We start from the raw sequence: 16,038 nt of genomic DNA, 5'->3' as shown, positions 1-16,038 counted from the left end.
AAGATATTGTGAGATTAACTAAAGAACATTCTTGAACTGAATGTTCAGAACCATTTGTTCTCCAAATAGGAGATATGATGGCGTTAATCACTTTACAGCGTTTTGCAGAAATGGTGTAGATCACCGCTCTATGTGGTGAACAGGTAGTTATACATGTGTGGTTATGTAGGTGCAGGTGTTGTGTTTTCTCCATATGCCGGAGATTTATGATGGAAGTTAGGTTTTGTAAGTGTAAGAATGGTTACTTTGGGAATGGTTTAGAAATGGGTGGAGTTAACATGAACTCCCCTTTGCTGCAGACTTTGGCCTTGAGAACTGTGCTGACCTTTTACATGCACATGAAAGCTATATGATACAGTTATGGTAAAGAATAACACAGGCCCTTTAAGAAGAAGGAGTTTAGGTAGAAACAGATTTTTGCAATGAAACTATGCTCAGCTGCCATTTAATGGCTTGTCAACCCCGTTTAACTTTCTTCCATTTCCATGCCATAACACGGTGGGATCTAGCCGTAATGTTTGTCAAATAGAACAGCCATAATAACCTGTTAGTTCTCCATTTCATGGTGAGTTAGATGAAACATTAGTTATCATCTTTTATAATTGTTTGAAATCCAGGGACTTGATATGTTAAGAAAGGCTTGTTTTTTTTGGAGCTGTGCATATATGATGAAATACCTCTAACTGTCTCATGCATCTAATTCAGCATAGTATCTGTAAAAATGTTTCTGTAACTTTGACTTTTATTCTTTTAAATGTGACTGTATGGATTGGTCTTTCTGATTTCAAGCATCTAATTACCCTTAGTTAATAGCCTGTTGCTGTGAGAAAATAATGTGATTGTAAATGTTTATTTACTGTAATGATTATGCAAGAAATTTCATTTTTTTTTTGTGTTTTATCAGGTATTAAAATTGCTTGTATTTCAATTAGGAGTCAAATCTGAAAAAAAAAATTGTTTCAAAACATTTTGTTGGTGTAAAACTTGACTTTACCTACTTCAGGACATTATTGTTCGTGTATGCACTTTCAAACCCCCAAATAAAGTTGAAACGATGGTTTAAAGAGACGAGTATTATTTCTTACCTGTAGATTTAACACTTCATACCATTCTTTTATAAAGGCAGAAACTAACAATCATTTTCATCATATATTATTATATGATGGTTCATGCCGCACCCTAGATCCATGTACACAAATACCCTGGGCACCAGAATACAATAAATATAGTAGAACCTTGTAAAGAGAAGTGTATGACATGACTTTCATATAAAACAGAAAACTTTGTAACATTCAGGGTTTCTCCAGGTATCCTCAATTCATTTAAGATTTAAGTTTGAGAATCTAATTTAACAATCTCAAAATGACTTTGAGACAAGACCAGCACGTAACTGGACATAAACATGCATCCAATCTCCAAACTATTCTATACTATACTCCAGCATTTCATCAAAAAGAAACTGGTCTTACCTTCAGGACAGACTCTTCTGGGTCGTTTGGATGCAAACTTCTGAATGTTCATGTCCATAGGGAACCTGGAACTCACCAGGTCAAAGTTATCATTATTATTGGTTATGTATCGTCAGCATTAATCTAACACCAATGCAGTTGGAGTCAGTTTATCCAAAATGAGATAATCCATGGTGCTGATGATGTTGGATCCGCCTCCATTGTTTTCTGAATCCACCTGTGCTTCTCGGTGATGACGCCGGATGGTTTCCCGCCTTTACTGCAGCTTCCCCGCCGTCATTTCCCAGTGGAAACACATGGAGCCCCGTTGTCCATCCTGGTTCCTTTCTTTAAGGCTCTTCTCTGGTCTCTATAATGGCTTCTGCGTCACTAAACATTCTAAACTGTGTAAATATCGCCATTAAAACAAACCGCTGCAGGTGTGTTTCCTCGAACTGACCCCAAGATGGCGCCAGAACTTCCTGCTTCTTCTTCTCATTTCTCTCAGTCATCTCTTTCCAAGCTGTTTTTGTGCTTGAATTATACTATATTTTATGATCTATTGCTCTCATAATAATAGTATAAATATATATATTTATTTTTGCCTGTAAAATATAAGCTCCTATTTAATTAAGCCACACACAAAATATTGCTGGCGTTCAACAACTACAGCTCCCATAAGGCTTTGCTTTATAGTCCATCTTCACTTTGTATGTCTGCACAGTTTAGTGTTCAAATTCGTCCTTCACTGAATTTACTGTATTTAATAACTGATCAACTCATGTGGAGCCACTAGAAATGGAGGTGTTGCATTTGTGAATTTTATTTTTTACTTTTATATCACTATTCATTTGTGTGCCCTCATCCTTCATGATTAAAAGCATCTGATTAATCCCAGATTTGAAAGGGCAGATACGACTTTTATAATGTATTCTTTTGTTCATGGAGCTTGAAGCAGGAGTGACCGAGGGTCCTTGAAGGCAGCACAGGTCAATCCAGCCTGGGGTTAATAAACTGCTGATGAGACTGATCATGGGGCTCTGAAGGAAAAGGAGCAGCTCCAGTCAGTGTCCAATCTGTTCTCTGTCTGTCCTCAGTGTCCACACTGGTCTCTATCTGTCCCTTGTGTCCTATCTGTAACTCAGTGTCCTCTGATCTGTGTGGATTTCTGATTTCCAACATGAAGCTTTCTGCTCTGCTGCCTGTGTTCTTGCTGCTCTGCTCTGAAAGCAGAGGTTCTGAGGCGTCTCATCCCAAACCAGCTTGTCGTTATCCTCCATCTCAGTGGTGTCGATCACTGGAGATTGCAATCGAGTGTAAGGTAAGTAAAGAATAAACAACTAAGACTTTTTTTTTTACTTTATTTTTGTATTAACTCCTTGTGCATATCAACAGTGAGTGTTTAAAAATATTGTTGTGGATCATAAGAAGATGGAATAAAGTACAGCAGTTTATCTTTTACTAGATTGTTAAAGTGTTTGTAAATGAAGTTTATTCATGTGAGAATCGTTATCAAACACAGTTTTCTTCTTTCTTTATTCACGAAATTCTACAAATTACTTAATAACTCTGTTTTTGGAAGATGGGATTATACTGAGCCCCATAATATTAACATTACCATTTAGCAGCATTGTCTCAAAACATGGGAAATTGAACTCAGCCTAGTTCAAAGCTTCCGTCTGCGTCTAAATTGGAGTCATGCTTCAGAAATTGAGCACCAGAGGTTTTTCATGTGACTGCCTGAGCAGCTCTGGGTCAAACAACACAAACTAATAATTGGTTCAGAGATTGAACTGAAGGCTACAAGCAGAAAACCTGGGGTGTGCAGTTTGTGAGCTACAAGCTTTACCAGTGAGCTTTATTCGGTAAACATTGCTTTAAAATGCTGTAAAATTATAAGTAAAAATTGTTTGACCAATAGTTTGATTTCCAAAGATATTAAGATAAAAGAAAGCATGACAGTCATTACAATTACCAAAGCTTTCAATTTTAATTTAATTTAAATTATATTTTTACTGTTTCAAAACTTAATCGTTGTCTGTTTTCCCTCCTTTTACTCATTTGGTATCTGGTCCACTTTATATCTATGGTGGGATTTTGTCCTTTATCCTGTGACATACTTGCAAAAAGAGGATAATGTTAAATTGTCAAAATGTCATAAAATCATGCTTATTGTTGCAATACACAGAACGATTTAATGTGTCCTTAAAATATTAATTTTCTTTTTGGATAATAATCAAAACTTAAAGGGTATCAGCCTTTTTGAGAACATACAATCCTGTGTTTCCCCCCCTCTTCTTCTGTGTAGGTTCAGAAGCAGTGTATGGAGTTGAACGCCACCCGACCAAACCGGGCTGTACCTCCAGTATCTGTCTCTCTGTACTATGAGACCTTGTGCCCAGCCTGCAGACTCTTCATCACCCAGCAGCTGTTCCCCACCTGGACGATGCTGAAGGACATCATGGCCGTCACACTCGTGCCCTACGGGAACGCTAAGGCACTCAGATCTTAACACACACACACAGCGGCACTTAAAGCAGAGAGAAGATTTTATGTCATCCTGCAAAGTCTTACTGTGAATTCTTGAATAGACTCGTGTATTTCTCTTGTAGGAGGTTGGGTCAGGAAACTCCCCTTTCACCTGTCAGCATGGCGAGCCCGAATGCAAAGGAAACCTTATTGAGGTCAGCATGTTTCCTCACCTCCACCTCTCGTCAGGTTTCATTTCTATAGAAGCAGAATGACTCTGGATGAACTGATGTGCTCCTCAGGCCTGTATCATCCACATAACAAGACACTCAGCACTTCAGATCATCAGCTGCATGGAGTCGGCTGCAAATGTTCTCAATGCTGCACAGCCTGTGAGTATCAGGGGGTCATACAACACATTTTTTATTCATAATCCAGTTGCATCTTTAAAAAAACCTGTAAGGGTAGATTCAGGTCAGACACATCAGCTGCAACTACTATTGATTTTTCTCAATTCAAAATGGCAGAATTGTAAAAGGAAATGTCTTGAATGGTCTTAATATTTAAAATATTTTCAAAATCAGAGATATTTATTAATAAGTTGTAGAATATGAGGGGGAAAAACCGAACTCAAATTAAAGGTCAAAAGAGCTGCAGATTGATTGAGTGAAGTGGCAAATTGTTGCAGCTCTAAAACTAAGTTATTTACAACTGGTTTAAAAAAAACTAACTGAACAGCGTTGGCACACGTTTTTTTTTATCTCTTCACGCTCTACAGCAAACAAAACAATAGACAGTGACCATTGGGATTTTTACTATTGATGTAAAAATTGATTAAAACCCTTCTGAAGACTTGCTGGAATAAACAGAGTCTTGCCAGTGATGCAGACTTCCTGTCGTCTGTTGTCTTAGTGCCTGCAGCTCTACGCTCCCTCTGTCTCCTGGGCGAGCGTCGACTCCTGTGTGAAAACCGGACTGGGAAACAAGTTGATGCACGACAACGCCGCCATGACCAGAACTCTGAACCCACCTCACACTCACGTCCCCTGGGTCACCTTCAACGGGGTAATACATAAGTCACACTCTTCACTACTTAGAGTATGATTAAAATAGAGTGGTACGAAAAGGTTTGGTTTTAGATTTGTTGGCTGCAGAAGTATTCAGTTGTGATCAAATGGCGAAAGGACATTATTTTGTTACTCATGTTGTATGAAGCCCAGATTAAATATTAATTGGACTCGTGCATAATCTTATTTTGGTGAGTTAAACAGTCCTTCAGTGATCAGGTCAATAGTAAAATAGAGCAGTCGATTGGAGAAGAAGGAATTCAAGGAAAAACGTGAAACTACTTATGATGCTGGAAGCTGATTTAATTATCTGGTTTCTGGTTTCAAATGATGGAGGAAATGTTTGTCTTGAATTCATTCCTTTGTATTAAATTATATGATTTGTATGAGCTGTACTTGTGTAGTGTGCATACATGTGTCCCAAGAAGTGTGTTTTGGTTCAAAGAGCGGGAAAAAGCATCTGGATTTCTCTGTATTGTTGCTGATGTAGTTCTGCACATCTAATATTTCACATTCTAAATAATAAACCGTAGTAAAGATTGCTAAAACAATAGATGTTGCATTGCAGGAATACACGGAGGAGAACGAGGACATGGCCATGTCGTCCCTTTTCAAATTGGTTTGTCAACTTTACAAGGTGAGGACTTGTTTTGTTTGTGCAGGTTCTGGAATAAATGTGTGAAGTTTAGTAAAATCTTCGAACAAGTTTGAAATTAAAATATCTGCAGAATATAAAAACACCAGTATCTCAAAGTCAGCCCAAGACCCTTTACGTGTCAACAATTATGTTTTTAAAGTCTTTTTTGTTCTAAAGTAAATTTTCGATTTTGTATATTTCTGTCTCTTATCTCTAATTCCAATCACTGTAACTCTCACATTTATAAGTATTTTTTTGTGCTGCAATGTGACTGTTCCTCTCTTACGTCTACAGGGAGTGAAGCCTCCAGTCTGCACTGGAGCCCCGGTCAGACTGAACAGAAGCTACTGCTAAACCCAACAAAACCAACTATAATATTGCTGCCTGCATAAAAACATATAACATGCATAATGTACTAAATAAAGCATTAAACTCATAAAGGAATGTTTAATTTTTGTTAGAATTAAAATCTCATCTAAACAATCCTTTTAAACATGCATATTCAGTTTGATTATCTTCCATGTTGCAAACTACATGTTTATTCACACTAGTTAATGATAATGTGTAGATCTGGGATCATACAGTGGGATTTTGGTCTCTTGTACTTTCATGGGAACAGATTTGAAAGTGTAATAAATCAGACTTGTCTTTGACGTCGCTCTTCTATATCCATTTGAAAAACATTGTTCATAAGGATGACTACATACAACAAAATAAATAATAAACAACCGATCTGGTATAAATTTCCATATAATTTATTGGCATTTTCCACTTGAAACACCCTGAACTCCCGAGACTCTTTCGGCTAAAAATGAGAAACAAAAATATATTCATTTTTCTTTTGACAAAACATTGGAGTGGCAGATGTATACATACTTGTAAAGTATACTTGATTATCAGGCTCCAGAACATAAAATCAAACGTCTTATGTTACAGTACTTTGTCTCGACATAAATGTTTTGAAGAATAAATATCTTTTATAGAAGTTTGCACGACACAGGCTGAGAAAACGAGACAGCATGAACATAAACATCGGAAGCATCAGTGCGACAGGGAAAATGGAGCAAGGGAGGCCCATCAACACATTTAACACTGTGTGGCACTGACTTCGTCCTGGAAAGAGCCACGGTGCTGAATTCAACACGCTGATGAAACGCCTCAGATCAGCCGCCCACTCGTTCGGCTAAATGAAAATCTGTTTCAGTTTCACAAACATCCCACATGATGGAAAGTGTCTGTTCATATCAAATAGATTCCCTCAAACGACTTTTCTGTCCAGCCACAGATGCTGTTGCTGATTGTGCAGAGACTGTTTGTAATACATATATTTTGTTAAGTTCAATTTAGGTTTTTAGTTTCAAGTTACTGATTCTTATCTTGTCAAATATTGACACATAGCCAAATAGTACAAGAAGTTTCCACTGGACACAATGAAATATTAAAACACATTTGGTATCGCTGGTGTGTCAAATGGATAGATTTCTTTAGACAGATTAAAAGTTTACTAGGCTGCAATGTGAAGTTGCTTCTTTTTTTTGTTTTGTTTTGGAGCATTACCTGTAGTTCAGATAGAAATTAAATGTTTCCAGTCAGGCAGAGGAAATGGCCATGTCTCTAATGGCCACAACATTCGGACATTTCTGGGACAGTATAAACTTTGTCCAGTTGATGGCACTAGAGAGAAAGTCAGCGATGACCTAGCTGCTGACGTTTACATGGTATTCTCGTAGCACACAGGCATCTATGGTTAATTTTTTGCCAAATAAAGTTAAATTCTATGCTGAACGCTTAGAAATACAAAGTGTTTACATATTATGTATACGTGTATTCTGACACTTTTAGGCCTAGAAATAAGAAAGTATCTTGTTCATTTCAAGTCTCCAGAACCGTGAAGGAAACAGAGAGAGAAGAACAGTGAGTGAAGTGGCGTTCTGAGGCTCAGCATGTTAAAAACAGCAGCGTGGTCTTTAAACACCAGGTTCCATCCTCTCCTGTCACATGTAAGGCTTATGAATGAAGCTTACTTGCTGAATTAATGAAATACTGATTGACTAGTGTTTTTTTTACTACTGCCGGACCAGGGAGTGCCTCATATCCTGTGTAGTGCTTGTTCACTCCCTGGCCTTTCTACCTCAGTGACGGCGTCGACCGCTCATCTAGACTGAAACATGTACTTGGTACAGAAAGAGTTGTGAAACTCCTGAATCTACGCACATTCTCAAGTCCCAGCTTTGCGATTAGGAAAGGGCTGAACAGACTGATCCTAGGCTGCACAAAATCTAGTAAATTCTCTGCTTTAAATACTGTTGACATCTATCATTGGTAAAAACTAACACTTATAAAGTCAATGACTTTGATACAATCATCAGGTTAAAATCTCTAGTGTAAAAATGCACAGAATCGTAGGCTGGCAGGTGTTTGTGTGTTTTCAACACTTATGGCACACAGTTGATCCCAGTCGAGCACTAATGACCAAATACACTGGAAGCCTGATGGAACACAGTCGGTCTACTTGGAACTACAGGCGATTCGTGTCTCTCAGGAACTTATGAAACTGTGCTGCTCCTTGTGATCTCTGCAGCAGTTCCCGTCGGCAGGGCAGGAAAGTAACACCACTGTGATTTGGGTTTTTTTTAAGATCTGTACTGATTCATGGGGGAAAAGGAGAGCCATTGATTTGAAAAGACACTCCACTAATTTTAGATATAGGTCAGCTTATTTGACTACAACCCGGGGAAACTGTTGTGTAACGTCAAACGTGGCTCTGAAGGGGTTTGAGATTAAAGATTGATAATAAAAACCCTGCAGTACCGACTTTAAAACAAATCAGAGCAGAGGGAAGATCTAATGAAAGGCACTATTGAGTTGCTTGGTCATTAATGTAGGATCCATTGTTATGTGACTAAATGTCAGGAAATCTCTGTCCCCGCAAAAAACATGTTTCACTTATCAGTCTTCAGACTTCAGCACAACACTAAATTTCTGTACAACTCCAACGACAAGATAATTGTGACGGGAGTGGAACTTGCCAACACGTCCCCATATATTTTAAATATCAGCGATTGGAATTGTTACATGAAATCATAGAAACCCTTAAGCTTTACTTCAAAGGTTTAATAAATACTTTGTTTAAGTTTCATTTAAAGTTTCTTCTCCGAATAACTGAATCAGATTCAATTAAACTGAACACCTCTGCTTAGGACTCTGAGTTCCCGTCTGTAGATTATATATTATTCATTTGTGGGCGATAAACCAATCACAACGAGGCCAAATCAACCGACACTGGCTGCTGCTGTCGTCACATGGTTTTCATCTCCTCCCCCAGGTTATGTTTTCATCTGTGTTTGCATTCAACAAATATGAAAATAATCAGGCACGTGTACAGTGCTGATCTCCATAATCAGATGAAATTTGGTGCCGATCTGGATAACGACTAGGAGTTTGTGAATGAAAATATATATTTATTCAGTTAGTGTAGGGTAATTTGCCTAAAATGTTATCAGAGAGGAAATTTTCCCTGTGCTTGAGGATTTTCTGTTGAGACGGTGGTTCAGTTACTTTCCTGCCCTGCTTCAGATCGTGCTCCTGTCCTGTTGGCGTGAGGCTACAGTGGGAGAAGCCCTTTGTGTGACTGGATAGAAGAGCTGGACAGCAGAGATGGTAAAGTGCTACTGCGGACCGGAGGCACCGTGATTAAAAAATGCTTTTGAAGCACATTAACACAGACGAGACCAGCAAACGTACAACAGAGAACTGTCCCGAAATCAGAACCTTAAACAATGACACCATTTAACATCATCTCAGGCTAAAAAAAAATAAAAAATAGCTTAAAACAAATTATACAGGTGGTGTCTTCTGTATTTCGAACCCGTGAGACTGGTTCAGTCCTCTTCAGGTTTCAATCTCTGTGGTGCTACAAGTTGGTTTTTGAATTGCTTCATGTGCCAAATTGACTATTAAAGGGTTTTAATAAAAATCTAGAAGGTTAAACCAAGACTCTAGTTTGGAGGTAAATCAAACTGAAGGTCTGGGTCGGGGGTCAGGTCAGGAGTACTCACTACATCCGTGCTACATTCGATTTTTAGTTTCTCTTCATACCCTGAGGTTTAGGTCCATCGATTTGTCTCGCTGCTCACCTTCATCCTGTATTTGGTAAAATTATTTATCGCTCACATCATTCTCGCAACACAGAAATCATACTCACTTATTCCAAACGGATTCAATAATTTCATTAACTAAAAACTATGGTGCAAAAATTATTTCCAAGACCCTGTTCGATCCACCGTGATCCTCATTCGCTGCTGTTCACAAACAGTTCTTTTGGAGGAAGACATTTCCTTTCATTTATGTAGCTGTCGGAGCATCGCACCCCAGCTCCGTTCTTCTTCCCAGTGAAACTGCGGCAGTCTTTGTCTGGGACGCTCGGAACCGAAGCTACAGCGACGCAGGACGGGACACAAAGGCCTATCGGGCATCCAAAGAGAGGCTAAAACGATTCTTCTTTGATGAAAAATGAAATCAAACAGAGGGTGAACGTCCCTCTGTTGTCCAGAGAGAGTGTCTCCAGTGTAAAGGGACTGTGGTGATTTTACAGACTTTATTGGTAAAGGCCTGCCCTGCCTCCTCCTCCCTACATCTCCTGTCTCTCAGGCCGGGCAGGTTGTGCTGGTTGTTACGTTCCGATACGCAGGCACGACACCCCGTCGCCCTCCTGGCTCAGTTCTGTGTCCCTGTCGGTGCCCCCCCTCCCTGGGGAGGACAGGTTCATGTGGAGATGGGGGCTCCGCACCGACAAGGCAGCCAGACTCAGGGTTCGGGGCGGGTGAGGCGACGGGGGGCGGTACCTGCTGCTGCTGCTGTGGGGGTCTGGAGAAAGGGAAGGGGAGGAGTCCAGGTGCCGCTCCCCGCCCGACTGGGACTCGTCCTCTAGGGGGCTATCCAGATCTGACTCCACGTCATCCTCCTCCTCCTCCTCCAGAGTGAGTTCAAACTGGAACTTGTCCCCACCTCCTCCTCCTCCTCCTGAAGGGACAGATCCTCCTGCTCCCAGCGGTCCTCCTCCGAGCTCCGCCTCCAGGCGGTGCTCCTCTGGGCTGGAGGGCGATGGGCTGTGGGGGATCATGCTCTGGTACCATTCCCTGTTGTCCTCCAGAGTGTCCAGGATGTCCTGGGCATCAGGATGCACCAGGTCAGCCCAGGTCTCCCACAGAGGGTGTACGATGTAGTCGATGAATCCCACCTGGTCGAAAAAATGCATAATTATAATCATGAACACAAAATCTTTACATTTGTTGCTTAAAGGATTTCCTGTGTTCGCCCAAATCCCGTGTTCTTCTAAAAACAATATGTCTCGATTTCAGTTTGACAGTCTACATGTATTTCCTCCACATCTGAGTTTCAGTGGTTCTTACCTGACTCTTCTCTATGGAGGCGTTGTGTTTGTCACACATGGGACTGATCTCCATACCCTTGTCCCGCTCGCGGTCTCCCTGGGTGAAGAACTCCACCATGATGCGGTCCGTCCACTGCCGGTACAGCTCCAGCGGTTTGGTTGGGTTGCTCAGGTCGGCACAGTGGACCATGTTCTGCAGAACCTGGAGGAGGTGGACGGGCGATAAGGACAATTCTGGTTAATCTCATCATCATTCTGCCAGGAGCACAACAATACCACATGGCTCTGTACTTCAGATCTGTAGAAACGCAGTGACCACTGTGTCCAGCAGGCAGCAGCACTATCACGCCCACTCCTTGGTAGAACAGCTGTTCAGTTTGCTGTGTCTGAGCGAAGAGGTCAGAGTGGAAACACGCTGTGTGTGAGAACTGCTTGTTTCAGTTAATGCTCACTGTGAAGATTTAATCTAATAAACAGTGAAGTTAAGCCTCATTTAATCAAACTAGATACAGCTACTAAATCCCCAAGTTATGACTATATGTATTCCTTTGTCCATGGTCAGCAGGGGGCGCTCTCACCTGAATGCGGTCAGAGTAGTTGTCGAGCAGCAGGACTCCCAGACTCGTCACCTTCTTGGTTTCCACCATCGTCTTCATGTCCGCCAAGAAGTTCATGTGTTTGGACATATCAGTGGCCAGCACCTGCAGGGGGCGACAGTCACACCAACAGAGAACCAGCTTCAGTCACATGTTTCCATGAGCATGACCTGTGAACTGTTGAGCTCTGTATTTACACTCTTTTAATCCTTTTGAATGAAGACATTTAATGAAGTGTGTGTATATGAAACGATGCACTTTACATCCCACAGTGTGTCTTTCAAATTGTGTGAGGTTAGTGACTGTGTGTCTCTGCATGTCTATATGTGTTAGGGGGGAGGAGTTCTGGAGGAAGCTCGGAATAGAACCTCTGCTCCTTCACATTGAAAGGGAACAGTTGAGGTGGTCTTGGATCAGATCTAGAGGCCTTCTAGGTGCCTTCCTGGACATGGATAGAGACCCAGGGGTAGAACCAGAACTTGCCTGAGGGGTTATATATTTGTTCTGGCCTGGGGACGACTCAGGAGGAGCCGGAAAGCGTGGCTGAGGGGAGGGAGATCTGGAATTCCCTACTTGGCCGGGTACCTCCAGGACCTGAGCCCGGATAAGCCGAGGACACTGGATGTCTATATGTTTGTGTTATTAAATCTGATTTAAATAAATCAAAGACACCTCAGTCAGATTAAGCTCTAACAGCAACAGAGAAATCCTGGAGTCCAGTTTGTTCTACATGTTCTTGCATTTCATTTTGCCTCTTTTCCAACTCTCTTTGACATGACTCTTTTATTACTCCCATCCAGCTGAAGATGAAAAAAGTCGTAAATAACAAACTGTCGCTCAGCGTCCTCGCGCAGCCGCTGCATGATGTTTTGCCAGCAGCCTTTTCAAAGTCGTCTGTTACCAGAAACATGGAGTTGCTGTATCAGCGAACTTTTAACTGAACGCAAACTAAACACGACCATGAGTACATGTGAGGTGACCGTTCAGGTAAAGCGCGACTGAAAAGCAAAACAGTCATGAGAACGTCACGTAGAAACTGCAGCAGCCTCACCATGTCGATCACCATCTTGCGGAGGGACTCCTTCAGTTTCTTGCTGAGGTTTTGGAAGATGTCACAGTTGTCCTCTTGGAGCAGTTTGAAGCCCACGGCGAGGTGGTGGTTCTCCAGCACCGACGCATCGTTGTACATCACCGCCAACTCCGAACCTGCAGAGATAACGACGGAAATGTGTCAACAGGACAACCGCAAATATAGTTCCAGTTCATTTATCTCTCTGACGGTATCCCTGTCTAACTTCCACATCAAGATCCAGACCCCTAATGGCCACAGCATGACCCCCCCCCCGACCCTAAATGTGTCAATACCTGCAAGCATTGATTATATCAGCCAATCATCTGATAACAATATAAACCTCAAATCAAACTGTTTTATTGGAAGTAAAGTGTAGTGTAGGTAGTAAAGTAGTGGCTGAAAGTGTTTAAAAAAACGTTATATTAAAAAACGTGAATATTATACAGTGCTTAAGAAAGTGTGTTATGCAGTGTTAAAATATTCCTAATCATTTAAGTATCTCAAAGATATCCTGACATAATCTAACAGTTATCACATTAATATAACTTTTGTTTAAATAGTAAATTAAATGTAAAATTCGTCAAATATATCACACTGTTTCAGATCTTTGAGTCCTGTTTCGACCGAGCCTGTTTGGGCAGATGTCGACAGAGACGGAGAGGAACCTACTGGTGTTTATTAGGAACTGGTTGGTGACTCCCGGGTGGTCGACGTCATGGATGGCACTTGCAAACAGAGCGGCCATGATCTCCAGGTCTGTGAACACGGCCTGGGTTGAACCAAGGAGAAGAAACAGATTGAGTATTGAAAACGATGCGCTGATTCAATATTGAATGAGAAATAACAAACTTCTTACTTAGGTCATCAAGAATCAGGGTGGAGGGGATTAACTACATCTTAAAATCTGTATAAAAGTAACCGGAAGCTACAGCAGCAGCAGCTTTCTCATCTCACCTCTAGAGCGGGGGTGGACAGGAGCACGTGTGTGGACTGCACCACGTCAGCTGCATGGATGTTGTTGTGATAAGCTACGTCAGAGTGGTAGTGGTCCTCCAGGGTCATCATGAAGGTGATGAAGGCGTCGACCGGGATCTTAAAGGTTTTGAAAAGATCTCTCTCCTGACGGGATGAGAGGGAACATCCAAGACACATGAACAACCAGCAACAACTGTTAAGAGATTCTTCTTTTTGGTTTGCCTCTAACAGTTTTTCCCCAAATCCAAAAAATGCACTACAGACCCTGACATACTTCATAGGAGCAGAAACATCAACATTTAGCATTTTAAGTTTTTAAGTCATGTCCCAAACCTACAATAGCAGTTTTTTTGGGCCACCTGGGGGCAGCAGAAACAAGGGTGGCATGTATAACATACTTTATCATCATCTTTCCAGTTGATATGTTGCAAAGCATTTGTTCATTTTCACATCCAGCAGTTACGGAGCAGCTTCATAACACATTTGGAGTCATGCTTGTGTCCAGCTACACTTTCTTGTAGCTCTGGTTCAGGGAAAAACCTCTGGCTCTTTAGCTCCTAAATGCTTTCACCAGTTTGTGTTTTACAGTATCGAGCACGTAGATTAAAGTGGTTGTTACATCTTTGCTCGTTTGACAGCTGCAGTGTTATGAAAAAGAAAAGTAAACACACAGAGCAGGCATCTTATGAATGAGCTGAAACTCCTTCCTACCTGGAAGATGGAGTGCATGATCACCGTCAAAGCCCGGTTCCCGGAATATTCTGCTATCTTGAAAACATCCATACCCCAAAGATTGATGTCTTCGATCTCCTGGAGAAATGAAACAGAACGTTTATGAGACAAAGAGTTTCTTAGTGTGTGTGTGTGTGTGTGTGTGTGTGTGTGTGTGTGTGTGTGTGTGTGTGTGTGTGTGTGTGTGTGTGCGTGAACCCACCTTGGCCAGCAGACTCTCGTGCGGTGCGCTGACTCCAAAGCGAGGGATGCAGGCGGGGGGGGCTAAGCCGGGACTCTGTGTGGGCTTTCTCACTCCGCTGATCTGTGACATCGGCCTCTTCTTCTTCTCTTTCTCCTTAGAAGGTGGAGACAGGATCTCCACGTCATGTTGTTTCTCTGGAGCGGGAACACAGACACATTTCGTTAAGGCCAGATTCATAAGTGACTCATTACGCGTAAGGCTGAAGGAACACAGATCGCAACTTCAACCAATGAGCTGTGCTGCAAGTCCTCTTCCTCCTGACTTCTGATACTAAACAGAAGTTTTGGCTTTGACTGAAATCATTTGAAGGGACCTGACCAAAGAGTGTGTAACGTCTGCAACTGCAAGTGTGAAGTGTGTCTATGGCTGCTACCACTCCTCCTCCTGCTACTACCAACAATTCTGATATTAACCTATTACACTAAAGTTCCATTTGCTAACGCTAAATCGCCACAAAATCCAGATTTAACTGTATTATCTACTTCACTTCCTGCATTCTTCTACCTCACCTAAATCACTCGACCTTTACAGTTCATTCAGAGATTCAGGGGTGTTATGCTAGTAGCTGCTAACGTAGGCTGAATCCACTGGCCTGCTGAACAATGTGAATCTAAGATGAATCATTTGTAACTCAACTCCCACCAGATTACTTTAATTTTCTAATTTTCTTCAGACCCAACCAACGCTGACTCGAAATCAAACTGATTTGCACAGCGCCCTCTGGAGCCAAAACATCGAACTTCTTCATACAAGCAGTACAACTTCTAAAGAGCCGTAAACAGGAACTGATGTAATAAAACAAGCTTGTTCAATAACTTTCAGTCATATTTTTTGTTTAGTAGCCTACCATAAACACAGCTCTCATCCATAAGATCTTCAAATTTATCTTCTCATCTCGTGTTTCAAGACAACAATATGTCGAGTTTAGGTAGTTACACATTTCTCCTCCTTAATAAGTTAATGAAGTTGTGTAAAAACTGATTTCACATTGCTCTTGTGAATCAAATTCAGTGCAAAAATACAACCATTTAAAAAACATTAATGTTTAAACAATTTATTTGAAAGAATGTCTAATTTGAGGTTTTACGTTAAGTATGTAAAATCAAATTGCCACTAGAAAAATAGCATCATGATTAGATCTCATCCATATGTAAGAAGACATGGTTTATAAACAAACAGGTATAATTATGCAGTAGCAGCAGTACACAGCTGTATTATCAGAGCAGCGGGTGCACAACACCAGCAGCAGAAAGCAAAGGATGATGGGTAAAACTTCTCAGGAGATCAGCATTGTTGTGAGCTTGATGACAAAGCATGTGTCATGTTTTTCAAATGTAGCCTTGGTTTCTTTGTTCTAACCCATTGTGAAGCGAGTAATCACTTAAACAAGAATGAGGGATTCACCA

General features: G+C 41.2%; 2 protein-coding genes across 2 annotated transcripts in view; one reads left to right on the top strand and one right to left on the bottom strand.

Moving 5' to 3' along the window:
* Positions 1–2,628: 2,628 nt before the first annotated feature.
* Positions 2,629–5,975, top strand: LOC133010908 (gamma-interferon-inducible lysosomal thiol reductase-like). Its single transcript, XM_061078566.1, has 7 exons — positions 2,629–2,769; positions 3,757–3,945; positions 4,061–4,132; positions 4,220–4,309; positions 4,830–4,982; positions 5,553–5,621; positions 5,916–5,975. The coding sequence occupies exons 1-7, from the start codon at positions 2,629–2,631 to the stop codon at positions 5,973–5,975; spliced, it is 774 nt and encodes a 257-aa protein (XP_060934549.1).
* Positions 5,976–6,360: 385 nt separating this feature from the next.
* Positions 6,361–16,038, bottom strand: part of LOC133010274 (cAMP-specific 3',5'-cyclic phosphodiesterase 4D-like) — a 36,207-nt gene continuing 26,529 nt past the window's right edge. The window contains exons 8-15 of the mRNA XM_061077794.1: positions 14,591–14,766; positions 14,368–14,466; positions 13,636–13,800; positions 13,351–13,450; positions 12,661–12,815; positions 11,592–11,714; positions 11,033–11,215; positions 6,361–10,860 (exon numbers count right to left, since the gene is read on the bottom strand). Of these exons, the coding sequence (XP_060933777.1) occupies positions 10,294–10,860; positions 11,033–11,215; positions 11,592–11,714; positions 12,661–12,815; positions 13,351–13,450; positions 13,636–13,800; positions 14,368–14,466; positions 14,591–14,766 (1,568 nt within the window). The 3' untranslated portion in view covers positions 6,361–10,293. The remainder of the gene's footprint in view (positions 10,861–11,032; positions 11,216–11,591; positions 11,715–12,660; positions 12,816–13,350; positions 13,451–13,635; positions 13,801–14,367; positions 14,467–14,590; positions 14,767–16,038) is intronic.

The sequence above is a fragment of the Limanda limanda genome, chromosome 9 (genome assembly GCF_963576545.1).
Source record: "Limanda limanda chromosome 9, fLimLim1.1, whole genome shotgun sequence".
NCBI classification, from domain to species: Eukaryota; Metazoa; Chordata; class Actinopteri; order Pleuronectiformes; family Pleuronectidae; genus Limanda; species Limanda limanda.
This window is presented reverse-complemented; position numbering and strand designations above follow the sequence as displayed.

Coding starts and splice junctions, on each gene's coding strand:
- LOC133010908 (XM_061078566.1), top strand. CDS start 2,629: ATGAAGCTTTCTGCTCTGCTGCCTGTGTTCTTGCTGCTCTGCTCTGAA. Junction 3,946..4,060: donor TGCCCTACGGGAACGCTAAG/GCACTCAGATCT, acceptor TTTCTCTTGTAG/GAGGTTGGGTCAGGAAACTC. Junction 4,983..5,552: donor CCTGGGTCACCTTCAACGGG/GTAATACATAAG, acceptor GTTGCATTGCAG/GAATACACGGAGGAGAACGA.